The sequence below is a fragment of the Salvelinus fontinalis genome, chromosome 2, assembly GCF_029448725.1.
Source record: "Salvelinus fontinalis isolate EN_2023a chromosome 2, ASM2944872v1, whole genome shotgun sequence".
Classification (NCBI taxonomy): domain Eukaryota; kingdom Metazoa; phylum Chordata; class Actinopteri; order Salmoniformes; family Salmonidae; genus Salvelinus; species Salvelinus fontinalis.
Window position 1 is genome coordinate 78,383,685 of NC_074666.1, and position 16,448 is coordinate 78,400,132.

Genomic DNA, 16,448 nt, shown 5'->3' on the forward strand with positions numbered 1-16,448 from the left:
ATCACCTACACATAAATCGTGGAGACAGATCTGAATCATCTACTACACAAGTGTGAATCACCTATGCATGAATCATGGAGACAGATCTGAAACACAAATCTACAGGGGTACCATTTGGTCAATTTTTGTGAGGGCTTACGACCCCTTTGCTACTGGCTGGGTGTGAGGAGGTTAGGGTTGACGACATTGATAAACCAGTGAGCTAAGCGAGACTGGGCAAGATCGTCTGCAGCCTCGGAGCCACGTGACACTGTGTAAAGCCTCGGCTGGGGAAAGGAAGGAAAGATGAGGTCTCTAATGACTGTATCAGTCGCATGGAGGGCTGGGTGTAACATCAGTCACACACTGGGCCTCCTGGTGCAGAGTACCATGCCAGAGTCAGTAGTAACAGCCACTAGAACTGTAGTACTAAGTCCTCCCATTTTATGTAGCTGGCACTGACTCTCATGAAACCCATTCTTTTACAATATAGTTTCTCTCTGTTGTAGACTGACTGCAGTGAGCAGTGCACTCCTATGTCCTCTCCTGTAGCTTGCTCATTTGGGGATTTGAGTGAGCTATGTGCAATGATGACCTGCCAAGTTACATAAGGTGATCCCTGTGTTGAAGCAACACCTGGTGTTTGAGAAGCATTCAGCTCCTATAATCCCCACACTCCTCTACGTTGTCACTCATCATTCCAAGGGATCTAAAGGTTCTACACACAAAGGTGGAAGGAAGGGTACCCCAGAGAGAGACTGATGTGATGGATGGGAGAAGAGGAAGGGTAGTGAGGTTGTCTTACTGCTGAGCCCCTCTGTAGTGTTGCAGGCAGCGCCTGAGCCGCACAGTAGCCCCCATCTTCCTGGCCTCGCTCCAGGGATGCTTTCTCTCCACAGGCAGCGGGAACTCTGGGGGGGATTATGGCTGGGGAGGTAGAGTGGGATAGTGGGAGGTAGGAGGGATAGAGGAATGTAGGTGGGGGCCAGCCGTTCCGCCAGATGAACAGAACCCGTCTGGATGGGCGTGCACCCAGGACCTGGGCAGTGGGCCAGAGCCTGTCAGCGGGCATGGGCAGGGAGACAGAGAACCATGGAGATATGCAGATCAGGGAGGTGGAGAGAAGGAGAAGGGGAAGTGGAAGGAGGAGTGTGGACTGATAAGAGTGCTGAGGTAGATAAACGCATTAGGGCCAGAGATTTGGCAGAGCAAATAAATAAAATAAACTGTCCCATAGTCTTACTACTCTGGTGGGCAAACATGAGGACACAGAATTACAAAAATCAACTCCACTAGCACAATCATTTAGAGGAGGATACGTCTTTGGATAAAAAAATAATGCGTTTGATTCAGACAATGTTAACATGGTGCACCTCCTCAATAACAGAAACAATTAGTAGAGCTGCATGTCTTGGTTGTAAATCATACCTGACAAGCTGCCGGCTTCAGCACCATCACTCCCACAAGTGCTATTTGAAGAGGTAAACTAAATTCTGCGGAAAATAACCTCATCGCCAAACAGGAAGTAATGAATGAACATAGTGGGGATGATGGGAGGGGACAGCCTGCCTAGTAACTAAGGCCCACAGCTGCAGTGAAAATCTCTAATTTTGTCGATGTGCACAGCTTCCTTACATAACGCGTGGCTCTGCGCCTGATTGGTCTCGGTTGCATGAGCCTCTAAATTTGATTGGATTTCATTGACGCTAATGACAAAAAAAGCTTGCAATTAGCAGGCGGTGCTGGGACAGGCACAACGGTCTTGGCTGGCAATGACAGTCACCAGAGCCATTGAGCGGCGTTAGCCAGCAAACTCAGATTGCTGCAGCTGACACACACATCCCCATGTCCCTTTCCATCATCCGCTTTCAAGGCTGCATCCATACAAGCTGCTTAGCCATAGCACATCGCGTGTCCCAGTGCTGTAGTCGTATGCTGCATTTTTGGAGAAGAATCAGCATCCACCAGAATGTGTATATACAGTTGAAGTCAGAAGTTTACATACACTTAGGTTGGAGTCATTAAAACTTGTTTTTCAAAAACTACACAAATGTCTTGTTAACAAACTATAGTTTTGGCAAGTCGGTTAGGAGATCTACTTTGTGCATGACACAAGTCATTTTTCCAACAATTATTTAACTTATAATTCACTGTATCACAATTCCAGTGGGTCAGAAGTTTACATACACTAAGTTGACTGTGCCTTTAAACAGCTTGGAAAATTACAGAAAATTATGTCATGGCTTTAGAAGCTTCTGATAGGCTAATTGACATCATTTGAGTCAAATGGAGGTGTACCTGTGGATGTATTTCAAGGCATACCTTCAAACTCAGTGCCTCTTTGCTTGACATCAATGAAAACGCAAGTATAAACACCATGGACCCACACAGCCATCATACCGCTCAGGAAGGAGACTCGTTCTGTCTCCTAGAGATGAACGTATTTTGGTGCGAAATGTGCAAATCAATCCCAGAAAAACAGCAAAGGACCTTGTGAAGACGCTGGAGGAAACAGGTACAAAAGTATCTATATCCACAGTAAAACGAGTCCTATATTGACATAACCTGAAAGGCCGCTCAGCAAGGAAGAAGCCACTGCTCCAAAACCGCCATAAAAAAGCCAGACTACAGTTTGCAACTGCACATGGGGACAAAGATCATACTTTTTTGAGAAATGTCCTCTGGTCTGATGAAACAAAAAATAGAACTGTTTGGCCACAATGACCATTGTTATATTTGTAGGAAAAAGGGGGAGGCTTGCAAGCCGAAGAACACCATCCCAACTGTGAAGCATGGGGGTGGCAGCATCATGTTGTGGGGGTGCTTTGCTGCAGGAGGGTGCACTTCACAAAATAGATGGCTTCATGAGGATGGAAAATTGTGGATATATTGAAGCAACATCCCAAGACATCAGTCAGGAAGTTAAAGCTTGGACGCACAATGGGTCTTCCAAATGGACAATGACCCCAAGTACTTCCAAAGTTGTGGCAAAATGGCTTAAGGACAACAAAGTCAAGGTATTGAAGTGGCCATCGCAAAGCCCTGACCTCAATCCTATAGAACATTTGTGGGCAGAACTGAAAAAGCGTGTGCGAGCAAGGAGGCCTACAAACCTGACTCAGTTACACCAGCTCGGTCAGGAGGAATGGGCCAAAATTCACCCAACTTATTGTGGGAAGCTTGTGGAAAGCTACCCGAAACGTTTGAACCAAGTTAAACAATTTAAAAGGCAATGCTAACTAATTGAGTGTATGTAAACTTCTGACCCACTGGGAATGTGATGAAGGAAATAAAAGCTGAAATGGATCATTCTCTGTTATTCTGACTTTTGACATTCATAATATAAAGTGGTGATCCTAACTGACATAAGACAGAGCATTTTTACTAGGATTAAAGGTCAGGAATTGGGAAAACTGAGTTTAAATGTATTTGGCTAAGGTGTAAGTAAACTTCCCACTTCAACTGTAGTGGTATATACTGGGTGACCGAACCTCATCTGAAGGGGTAGGTGAGGTGAGACAGTTATTGTCTGACTCTTAACTTGAACACTGAGCTCTACAGCAGTGTAGAAATAGCCATTGAATACAGAACTGCCTTGGCTTGTTCCAGGAAACCCTGCGGATCTGCCTTACAATCTACACGTGTTATGACATGTTCTAAATGTTTACCGCAGTCTGTGCAGGGTTGGGAGATTACATTTTTTCCCTCGCTCTGCACACAATATCGCACAGTGTTGCAGTTGGCTCTCGCTAACGTCAGCTTTGATTGTTATCCAAGAGGTTGAGGAATCTGGAGGCAAGTAACCATCAATCCCAAGGTGACATCATGTGTTTTCCAGTGTCGCGAGATTGTTCATGTTGACTTGGCAAGTTGCTGGTGGCTTGGATTTAATTTAAGCCAAACATATGCTGAGGATATCGAAAGGTTGCTGGATCGAATCACCAAGCAGACAATGTAAAAATCTGTCTTTTTGCCCCTGAGCGAGGCCGTTAACCCACTGTTCCCCGGCCGCCGATGACGTGGATGTCGATTAAGGTAGCCCCCCGCACCTCTCTGATTCAGAGGGGTTGGGTTAAATGCAGAAGCCATATCAGTTGAATGCATTCAGTTGTACAACTGATTAGGTATCCCCCTTTCCCTTTCATTTGCGTACAGGTTGAGGGACCTACAATATGTCTTTGAAACTAACAAAATAACAAGGACATGGGAAGAGAGTATGCTAGTCATAAATGGTTTGCCAGAACTAGTGGGGGGTCTTTTATATAAATAACAAGAGAAAAGCAGCAACTGCATCCCAGGGAAATGTGAAACAGACCATCCTTGGAGAAAAAAAAGACTGCTTTACCAAGACCAACTGTTGTGGTAGTTTGGTGTCACGTTAGATTCTGTGTCACATAACAATCTTGTATTCTAAATGCTCTTCGATGTTGGCAGCAGTACAGCATTCTGGTCAGCAGCTGGCTATGATTGAGCCCCTAACATCTCAAGAGGGAAAATGAGTAGACAGGAGGGCACCTCATCAACGCCAGGCTTGGACCAGAGCCCAAACACCTCTGGCTCTGTGTCCCCCCCACCTCATCGCCCCCTGCCTGCTACCCTCTGCCAGCCCACGACAAAACCACAATGGCCCATCTCCCACAGTGCATTACCTTCTTCTGTTTGAATTGGAATCCGTGATCTCTCTCTATTTCAACAGTATTCCAAAAGTACTTTCTGCCTCAAGAGTAAGGCCAATGAGTTCATTTTCAGGCCCTTCAACATGAGACTTCTGTGGTACACAGTCATAGTATCTTGTGACCCCTAATAACCTTGTATTACCCTAATTATCCCTCTATGGCCTTTCATAACTATCTGTGGTCTGACAAGTAACTGAGGAAATCCAAAATGGCTTTCCGGTAAAACAGATACCACAGGCTTTTAGCGCAATTACCATAACTACCCTGGATAAAGGGAGAGGTTATGAAACATGAAAACCATTGCTTCAGATTTAGAGCCTGGACTACACTTGCCGCTCTGAATGGACTCGCCTGTTTGCTGAATCACGTTTCTCATTCTGTTTGGATGGAACGGAGGAGCTCTGAACACACTGGGGTGGCAATGCTCCGAGGGTAAACATAGCGTAGAGCCGGACACTTTCCTCTCAGCGCTGGCTTTAGGAAGAAAAACATATACACCCGACGAGTAGTGGCCAAGATCTACCACACCTCCCCACTGAGGTGCAGAACACAGTCATGACTGAGGCTGCACGTTGCCACGATGACAGCCGTTGCTATTAGCAACTTACAGGGACATGGAATTAAACGTGAGGTACTATCGCTGGCTGGACCCCTGCCTTCAAAACCTTTCTGGCCCTTTAAAATGGTGGCTATTAGCGACCTTTGAGCTCAATTGAAATGACAAAGTGTCAAGAGTGGACAGTGTGGGCTTGTGTGGAACAAAGGGTGTTTTGACACTGTGGCATGGTTTAAAACACTTTGTTACTGTGTGTTTGGTTGGCTCAGGTTCTCTCAGGTCATTTTTTGAGCCTACAGAGCCTACTGCTACATTGTAGCAGAAATGTACACCAGTGAATCTCGAGTGTTGAGGAAAAGCAACTCAGTTGATGATAAAATAGTTCAAAAGTCCAATGGTGGTACAACTTTACTTCGTCAAGCCATTGACAGTACTGTCCAACCTAGAGCACAATGTAACACATTTTACAAGTGATGCCTTTTAAGCATTCTAGTACAGTTAAATAGTTAACACACACACATGGACACAGCGGTCTAAGGCACTGCCTCTCAGTGCAAGAGGTGTCACTAAAGTCCCTGGTTCGAATCCAGGCTGTATCACTTCCGGCCGTGATTGGGAGTAACATAGTGCAGCACACAATTGGCCCAGCGTCGTCCGGGGTAGGCCGCCATTGTAAATAAACATTTGTTCTTAACTGACTTGCCTAGTTAAATAAAGGTTAAACACACTAACCCAAAATGTAATTTGTTGGCATTTGCGTGTCCCCATTACCAGTAAGTCATAATCAAAATCTATTTATTTAACTTACTTGCTGTGCTGTTTTGTTGTTAATTTGTTCCGTCATCTCACTCTCAACCAGGATTTCATCATACATGTCAAGCAGTGAAGTTTCAGCTCTGTCTGTCCGTGGCCTCTCTTCCTCGGTGCGCACTGTCACCGTGTCCGTTTCCATCTTGTCCAGCTGTGTATGTAACATTTCACGTAAACCCTGTTTCTTGTCTGCATCGAAGTAGCGGTCCCTGTACATAGCATTGAGCATGGTGGCGACACAGTAAAGAGAGAATGCCACCGAATCGCTGGTTCACAGCCTGTGTCGGAAGTTTTGTTGAGAAGGCGTTTTAATGCCACGACAGAGGGTATTTCTGGAGTCAATTGTTTGAATGGAGCTAGCGTGTTCATGTTTCCAAGTTTCAAACATGTTATCAAATGCCATTGAAATGGCAGCAGCGGTATGACAAACAGCACAATCATGAGCAGGCAATACGTCTTTCCTCAGTAAGAAATCCTCGTGGACCCACTGTGCTGTCAGACTCATAATGATCACGGGGCTGACATCGCTGTTCCAAATGTCAGTCGCGAAGCTAATAGCAATAATAGCAAATAACTATTACGGTGTAATTCCGGTAGGGCAACATCTGAAAAATAGCGCACTTGGTAGTGTGTACCGGTGCTCGACCAGTCGGCGAAAGCTAACATTATCCACGACAGAGAATGGTTGATTGTCAAGGGAAATGAATTCCATTACCTTGGCATTAATGGATTTCACCTTTGAGTTGTCTCGCTGAAATGTCCTTACTCTTTCAAATGACTGCTCACATTGTTGACTGCTCGATCCACACAGCAGACATTGTGGGCTAGGTTAGGAATGCTGTGTTGCACGTGTAGTACAACATTTTACGTGGCGCCATCACGTCCTGTACCTATGTTATATAGGTATGCACGTCAGCTTTGACATCGGCTTTGCACAGACGTTAAACTAGACATTGGGCCAAAAGCGATGTTGGCATCTTTAGCTAATATCGTCCGATTCCGATATGTTCACCGATATATCGTGCATCCCTAATTTTCACGTTGCTAACATTTTGAGCCTGTAGGAACTACTGTAATGAAACTGCAAAACTATATTCACCATGCTGCAAAACGTGTCCTTGGTCAGACAAGGGCAGTAATAGAATCGTGTAACTTACATTCATATAAAGTTTCTTCAAGTTAAAAGGAACTAATGATGGGAAACAACCCGTCTCCAGTTTCATGGGGACTGAAACCCTTTGTGAATGACCTCAAATCTTTGTTTCCGGGAGATGAGTAACTTGAGTAAAAGAAGAGAGTGTTTGGGGTGTACTGTATAGCTGACTCTGCACCAATTTTTAGAGATGGGAACCTAACCAGCTGCATCCCAAAGACGTACCTTACCAAGCTTGACAAGTCTCTACTGATCGTGTGGCACGTTCCACTCAAAGTCCCTGGAGAGGGTGCCTTGGCTGTGTAGTCACAGGTATCTCGCTCTGAACCCAGCAGCAGCGCAATGCCTCCTGTACCGCGAGTCACGTTTTAGCAGCGTAAAAAAAGCTAGGCAGATGCCAACTTGTGAAAGGAAGCAAGTATAAGTGCTTAGATTAATGACTTGGTTCATAGTGGCAAAGAGAGACATCACTGGTAGATCTCAGTGACTTCTATAGCAGGTGATAACCACAGTAAGTCATATGTTGTATTATTGAAGCACATTGTTAAACTGTGGGTGAGCAAGCTTTACACACATACAGACAGACACACCACATACACAACACTGGTCAGACTGACTTACCACTGTTGCGATTTTTGCGGTTGGTCTTGCCGCCAAGCAGCATCTTCAAGCTGTTCCTGAACATGACTGCACCGGTCTGCAGCGGCTATAGAGAAATCTGCAGAAGAAAAAGGAAGTGTTTTTAATGTAGGCTATATTTACTGATGTTGGTTATTATTTGTTGTCAGCAGTATTCACTTGGCATCTAAAGCTGGGACCGAGAGACTGAAAAATAGCTTCTATCTCAAGGCCATCAGACTGTTAAACAGCCACCACTAACACAGAGGCGCTGCTGCATACATACAGACTTGAAATCATTGGCCACTTTAATAAATGGATCACTAGTCACTTTAATAATGTTTACATATCTTGCATTACTCATCTCATATGTATACACTGTATTTTATACCATCTATTGCATCTTGCCTATGCTGCTCAGTCATTGCTCATCCATATATTTATATGTATACATTCTTATTCCATTCCTTTACTTAGATGTGTGTGTATTAGGTAGTTGTGGAATTGTTTGATTACTTGTTAGATAATTAACTTTTTTCCCCCACCTTTATTTAACCAGGTAGGCTAGTTGAGAACAAGTTCTCATTTGCAACTGCAACCTGGCCAAGATAAAGCATAGCAGTGTGAACAGACAACAACACAGAGTTACACATGGAGTAAACAATAAACAAGTCAATAACATGGTAGAAAAAAAAGAGAATCTATATACAATGTGTGCAAAAGGCATGAGGAGGTAGGCAATAAATCGAATAATTACAATTTAGCAGATTAACACTGGAGTGATAAATCATCAGATGATCATGTGCAAGTAGAGATACTGGTGTGCAAAAGAGCAGAAAAGTAAATAAATAAAAGCGGTATGGGGGTGAGGTAGGTCAATTGGGTGGGCTATATACCGATGGACTATGTACAGCTGCAGCGATCGGTTAGCTGCTCAGATAGCAGATGTTTAAAGTTGTTGAGGGAGATAAGTCTCCAACTTCAGAGATTTTTGCAATTCGTTCCAGTCGCAGGCAGCAGAGAACTGGAAGGAAAGGCGGCCAAATGAGGTTTTGGCTTTAGGGATGATCAGTGAGATACACCTGCTGGAGCGCGTGCTACGGGTGAGTGTAGCCATCGTGACCAGTGAACTGAGATAAGGTGGCACTTTACCTAGCATAGCCTTGTAGATGACCTGCTCTGTCGGAACTAGAAGCACAAGCATTTCACTACTCGCAATAACATCTGCTAACCATGTGTATGTGACTAATAACATTTGATTTGATTTAAATTGCAAGTGGTGGGATAGTGCAAGGAGCAGATGAGCTAAAGATATTGCAAATTCCAGAAAGATCACCACAGAACAGCACAACGGTACAGAAGGTAATTGTAGTATTCTGTCACCTAGTGAATGGCTTTAGAGAATTCAGGTACTTAACAACAACAGCAATTTCTCACAGGTAAATTATTCATCCTCTTAAACATACTAATGACATATTCGTAGTCTCTATGAGGAAAAGGTGAATATAACATTAGCAGCCTGGTAGGGGGATCTTGTTCCTTCCTGTGTGTTATAACTCTTCATTCATGAGATTTGTCATGCTTCACTGATTTACTTGAGGAATATTTTAGTACCTACGTCAAACAACGTTCACACCCATACGACTGATAATTACTGGTGTGTGTGAACGTATAGGTGTAAGTTTGCTCAACAGGCTTTGAAATCATGTTCCTTTGTAATGTGCAAAGTAGTATCAGTGCATATGTATGTATGTTTGAGCTTCGTTTTAGCTTGCATCCGGGTGCTTTTGTGTGAGTATATGAGAGAAAGACCAAGAGAGAGAAAAGGAAAGACAGAAAAAGATTGTGTCCGCCTGCATTTCCTTTCTCTTGCTGCCACGCTGCCTGATAATTAAGCAGGAGAAAGAGACAGTTCTAAAATGAGTGGAAACATTGGCTCTTCTCAACGCAAATAGAGGCCTAAAATGCCGCCTGAGCTTCGAACAGCAATCCCTTTACTAAGTATCGAGTAGACCCACGCATTTAGTGTCTTGGGAATCTTTGGTACCACGCTGTTAAAATCCTCCTCTGCTTTCTTCGGTCACATTACAGCTTTTAGAAAGAGCCGATTGTGGTTCCCTCTCATACTTATCCTCTTCAACTTCTTCAAGTTTCAGGTATTCTCTCGTGTTTGACTAATGTCATACATTTTTCACACAAGATGTCAAACATGGATAACTACGACCACACCTACTCCAGGTCGAGGAAGAAGACAAGGCGCTTTTTGAGCCGACACTAGGCTTGGGCGGTATCCAAATTGTCATACCTTCATACTGACCTTGCGCAATACCTGGATATTTCGGTAATACCGGCACTGAACAAGGGGCGCTGTTTTCAAACCCCACAGACTCTGTACTCCAAAAGGTTAGCAATGAGAACAAGTACATGTAACATCCCATAAAGAATGCTAACGAGTGCATTGCTAACATTTTATACAGTCTCTTAACCTAAACTATACAAGTAACTAAAAAAATGCTACTCACAGTTTGCTGCACGCACAAAACAAACTATTAGACCACAAGGCTCTTGATCCAGGAGGGGATTCTCTGCTGTTACCAAGCAAAGCTTAATTTTGGAAGACGCTAACCACTAGATACTGTAGCTAACTAGCTATTAAATTAGCAAACCAAATGCACAACTGCAGAGCATTCAGCAAATTCTAGACAGTTAACTTAATAGTTATAAGACATCTATCTGGCAAACACTTAGTTGTGAATTCCATATTGTAACTAGATCACCTGGCGCAATGCTGTACAACAGTGAGTGACTGCTGTACAGCATTGCGGTCTCTCGTCGTTGTGTGCTTGTAAACAAACACCACGTGACTGTGGACAACTAGTAAGCTTCATAATGAAAAATTATGTGACAGGTGAAATGAAGAACGCAATCTTCTTTATTTCCTAAAGTACTGCACAGGTTAACTGCAGGTATTTACTTAAAAAGTAGCAATAAATATTGAAATGTATTAAAAAAATAAATCTAAAGAAATAGTTAACGGTATTGCAAAATACCCTGGTATACGCTGTATGGACTAAGCCTATCCGACACACAACCAGTCCTGAGCTGAGCGCACACCAAATTGAGGCAATTAGCAGCGGGAGTGTTCCTGATATTTGAGGAAAACCAGAGACCTTTAAAAACTCTTTCAACCGGTGTCAGCCAGTCAGTGCCATAGAGGCAAAGGGAGAGGACTCTGTTTCAGTTTGGCTTGGTGCTCTTGTGTTGTACGCTGGGGGGGAAGGTAACTGTACAGTAACAGATGTTCCATGTTAAAGCTGGGGAATGACTCAGTGAGACACTGGGCCCTGTGGCTTCTTCTGGCAGCCCACAATGCCAAACAACATCAACAAAGACAAGCCAGCGTGAAGCTCCCCCGACCTCCTCTCTCCTACCCTATCCTGTTCTTTTCTCCCTCCACCCCCACCTGTAGCCTCTCTTTTCCAATGTTTTCATCAAATCCTCATTTCCCCCCCGTTTCTCACTACAGTCAATCCTCTTTTCAATCTCTAGTGTCTAGTTTGTTCTAGACACGGTCTATTCATCTCCTCTCTTTTTATCCTCCATTCCGCACTCTTTCTCCATGTTAGCTAACAGTACATGTACCCTCCATATGTCTGTGTATTCCAACTAACTCAGACCCCCCTCCCTTTGTCTCTCTCTCTCTCCCCCACAGGGGGTCTGTGGCCGTGGTCTGACCGCAGTCGGCTCTCCCTGGTGCCATTTCCTGGAAGCCTCTGATTCGCCCCTCTACTTTACCACCACCCCCATGACTTTAGCAGCGTGACGTGGCAGAAGAAATAAAAACCAACAGCCTCCTTCACTTTGACTCCTTTAATCTGTTCGATACAATCCAGAGCTCCTCTGGTTCACTCTCTCTCGGTGTCTAAAAAAACAACCCACACAGCGAGCCAGATCGGACTTAAAGCACAGCGAGGATGGCTGGCTTAACCAAGGCAGCCATTCTGAGCCGAACAGACTTCCTTTAACGTTTTTATCATCTCGACGGGCAGAGATACATCTTCTATCGCCGCCGGGAAGTGTCAGTTCTAGCAGGTGCCAGGTATAGGAGGGAACTCACAACGAGTAAACATTTTTTTCCCCTACACATGTTCAATTGAAAGAGCAAAGCTAATAGGAAGTACATACTGTAGTGTGTGTGTACATATACACACGTGTGTGTGTGTGTGTGTGTGTGTGTGTGTGTGTGTGTGTGTGTGTGTGTGTGTGTGTGTGTGTGTACATATACATATATATATATATATATAAATATATACACATACATATATATATATACACACACATATCTATATATATATATATATATATATATATATATACACTGCTCAAAAAAATAAAGGGAACACTTAAACAACACAATGTAACTCCAAGTCAATCACACTTCTGTGAAATCAAACTGTCCACTTAGGAAGCAACACTGATTGACAATACATTTCACATGCTGTTGTGCAAATGGAATAAACAAAAGGTGGAAATTATAGGCAATTAGCAAGACACCCCCCAAAACAGGAGTGATTCTGCAGGTGGTGACCACAGACCACTTCTCAGTTCCTATGCTTCCTGGCTGATGTTTTGGTCACTTTTGAATGCTGGCGGTGCTCTCACTCTAGTGGTAGCATGAGACGGAGTCTACAACCCACACAAGTGGCTCAGGTAGTGCAGTTCATTCAGGATGGCACATCAATGCGAACTGTGGCAAAAAGGTTTGCTGTGTCTGTCAGCGTAGTGTCCAGAGCATGCAGGCGCTACCAGGAGACAGGCCAGTACATCAGGAGACGTGGAGGAGGCCGTAGGAGGGCAACAACCCAGCAGCAGGACCGGTACCTCCGCCTTAGTGCAAGGAGGTGCACTGCCAGAGCCCTACAAAATGACCTCCAGCAGGCCACAAATGTGCATGTGTCAGCATATGGTCTCACAAGGGGTCTGAGGATCTCATCTCGGTACCTAATGGCAGTCAGGCTACCTCTGGCGAGCACATGGAGGGCTGTGCGGCCCCACAAAGAAATGCCACCCCACACCATGACTGACCCATCGCCAAACCGGTCATGCTGGAGGATGTTGCAGGCAGCAGAACGTTCTCCACGGCGTCTCCAGACTCTGTCACGTCTGTCACATGTGCTCATGTGCTCAGTGTGAACCTGCTTTCATCTGTGAAGAGCACAGGGCGCCAGTGGCGAATTTGCCAATCTTGGTGTTCTCTGCCAAATGCGAAACGTATATATATTATATATATATATACACACATATATATGTGTGTGTGTGCATACATACACACACACACACACACACACACACACACACACATATATACATATACATATATATACATATACATATATATATATATATATACATACATACATACACATATACATATATACATATATATATATTAATTACACACATATGTGTGTGTGATTTCATTACTTTAAATGTAATTTGCATTGTGCTTTTACTGAGTCATTTGTCAGTCTACTAAACCGTAGGCCCATGTCTGAAACCTTGTATATTATGTACATTACAATAGCCTAGTGCCTTTAGCGGCACGTTGGTCAAGGTATTAGTCAGGCCTGATTCTGGCAGAAGCCCAGCAAATACAAAACAGATAGGTTGGTGGGTGGTAGGTGGAGAGAGGGAATATCTACACATTTTTGTAGTAAATCAAACCATTTTTCTCATTCAACAATCCAATGACCCAGCCCTGCTTCTCTATTTCACAGGGGAAGAGTGGGGAGAAAGGAGGCAAATTCCTTGGCACACTCCAAAAGAAGCACACTGGTTGAAGTTTATTCAGAAGCACTTTCACACAATCCTCCCGTTACAAGAACACTATCTGGTGCCCTACATGACAAGCACACCGACACCTCCAAGCGCCTTCTAGGCTTTAAGTCAACTGCCACGTGATGTCATGGTCCTCCTAGCCAAGTCTATGCCGTATGTGTTGCCTTCTCTCTCCTCTTGCCGTTGTGCTCTTCATGTGGGAAAGGAAAAGGGGGCCCGGGTGCCCACTGGAGCGTGGTACTGTATAATTAATGAGCCGCAGCGTGGTGGCGCAGCCCTCCACCATGACCTTACACAGCAGCTTCGGCTTACGCTAACGGCATCAGCAGAAAAACAGGCCCGGCATCAGGGCCTGTCAGAGACGTGCACCGTCGTCGACAAGGCTACAGGGACAAGAAATGAGAGCTGACGCTGAATACAGATTAGGACGTGGGGTGACCTTATCCAAATGGCATAGCATCCGAGAAGAGAAGAAAAGGGGCTAGTTTGACAATCTGTCCCAACAAGTGAAAAGTTAAAACTGATGCATTTGGGCGAGTGAAAATGAGTGACTGGTAATTTACATGCAAGAGAGTAGCAATCCAAGACCATAACCAGCCTGCTTGGTTGTTTGGTAGCTTGAACACATAGGTGTGTTTATGTGTCTGTTTGCGGTACAGAAGGAAGCATCTTCCCTGAAAGCTCAGCAACATGCTATCAGCAGCCCCTCCTTTCCTCCCCTTGGAGGCCTGATCACAGATGCTAGGCATATGTTCTAGAAAATGGCGATTGGTGGCTGAACCTTTATCAACGCTATTGTGTGTTCACTCAGACAACAAGCCATCCACACAGCCCATGCTGAGGGGCACAGAGCATCCTTGGAGCTGAAAGAATTGTCTAAGACTGCCCTAGAACTGGGCAGGGTTTATCTTTCCAGTGCTGCATGGCCTGCTCAAAGAGGCTTACTCGTGTGTCGCAGTAGCACCAACGGCATTAGACCGGGCTGACTGTGTTTTCACCGCTGCTCCATAGTGCAATCGCTACTGTTATTCTTTAGGATTTGCTGCTGCCACAAAACAGGGCTGATATGGGTGTGAAAAGTGAAGGGAGGGGGAGGAGTACAGTACTACCACGTTGGTTGAAAGGGTACATATTTGAACGTTTTAACAGGCCTCTGTAGAAAACTAAAGGGGGAGGTTTTAGAAGTGGTCATAATTATCCCTGTTATCCTAACAAATACACGCTACAACATCAACATCCACTAATCACGCTCAGAGGCCCATCGGAACTGTCCGTTTAGGCAGTCATTAACGTTAGTCATTGTTGGTTTTTCAACGTATCTGCTTCTTTACAACATCACAAAGGCCACGGCAAAACCATCAGATAACCTGTATGATTGAAGATAGTTGTAGGGCATTGTGTCCACCTGCAACCATTTTCGAATGATAATCACGGGACATCACATATGCTCAACATACACTACTAACATGTTTACCTAAAAGATAATCTGATATTTAAAAAAAAAAGTTTCAGCAGCAAAATCCCCCCTAGTTACAGACTAGACCACCGCAACATAAAAAAACAAAAACAACCCATCCAACTCTGTGGTAAAATCTCCCACTTTAACGGACAAGCAGAAGGAGGGTGGTGGGAGGGATGGGGCTAAACCTACATAGGGTCCATCCCTAAGCTGCCACGCACACTGGCAACCGCTCAGATGCCCATTTCAGTCGCGCCGCTGCATCTCTTTAGAATTCTGGAGACCCTGCCTCTGAGGGACTGGGGTGGGGTTAGATTTTCCCCTCACACGGCCTCTTCGATTAGGCTTAACTTGCGTCACATCTTTCCCATTCTATACCTGATTATGGAATTCTCTGTTTCTCTCACACTAATAGGAAAGCGCTTTAGAGGCTAGCTGAGGGCCAGACAATGCTTCGCCTGACACCACCTATCTCTCCCCCCATGGAGAGCTAGTGGTCGATACCACTGCCTGCTTTGAACAGTTGGCTTACTGGCTCGCCGATCATTACCTGCCTGCCAGTCAAGCATAGCGAGCTCCACTGCACTCGACAGGTGAGGGAAGAGAAAACAAGCTTTAAACTTGACCGAGTGAGGGCAGGGACTCTTGCAGAACCGCAGGGACTGAAGTAAACGAAAGTAATGGAATGGATGGTATTGCACAATGAGTTCACATCAGACTCACTACAGTACGTTTTTCAGTAAGGCTTTGGTTTCGGAGAATAGTAATCATTTTTGAACGGGGTATAAAACATGTCATACATAGAGAAGGTTACAAACCCTGAGACAGGATCCCCCATCTCTCCCTTTAAAAAGTTGCAGTCCTGCCCCGCTTTCTTTGAGTGCGCTGGATGACTTGATGCTGAACTCTCAGAATGTCCTAAAAATATGATTCTTTCCAGTCTGAGGAGACTAGTATATCCAAAACTATTAAGAATAAGAAGAAGCACAGGGAGTCCGCACAAAAGCCAGTGTGCTGTGAAGTGCACACACATTTGCTTCCTCCCATCAGAGTAGGCTACATCTCTGATAACACCACATTTGTACAGGGCACATTAGTGGTGACTAACAATCACCTCTAATCGATGGGATGAAAGCTTTTGGTTTCAATGCTGCAATTGCTCAAGAGAGAAAATTAGTTTCAGCTCAAGGAATCCATTTTCCGAAACTCTATATAGCTTTTATCTCAGAGTTGGGAGGCACTGAATAAGACCTTTATACTCCAAACTCAAATCTGACTTCTATAACAGACTGTGGAGCATTGTTGTGTTTATCGGTCTACAAGAGGTGAGAAGTATTTATGATAATCCGCTATCATGGA

The 16,448-nt window shown here is 44.5% G+C and overlaps 1 protein-coding gene across 4 annotated transcripts in view; it reads right to left on the minus strand.

The window, feature by feature from the left end:
- Nucleotides 1–16,448, minus strand: part of LOC129827577 (protein TANC2-like) — a 143,147-nt gene that overhangs the window by 57,459 nt on the left and 69,240 nt on the right. For all 4 annotated transcript variants that reach the window (XM_055888565.1, XM_055888548.1, XM_055888574.1 and 1 more), the window contains exon 3: nucleotides 7,796–7,892. In XM_055888565.1, coding sequence (XP_055744540.1) covers nucleotides 7,796–7,859 — 64 coding nt within the window. In that variant the 5' untranslated portion in view covers nucleotides 7,860–7,892. The remainder of the gene's footprint in view (nucleotides 1–7,795; nucleotides 7,893–16,448) is intronic.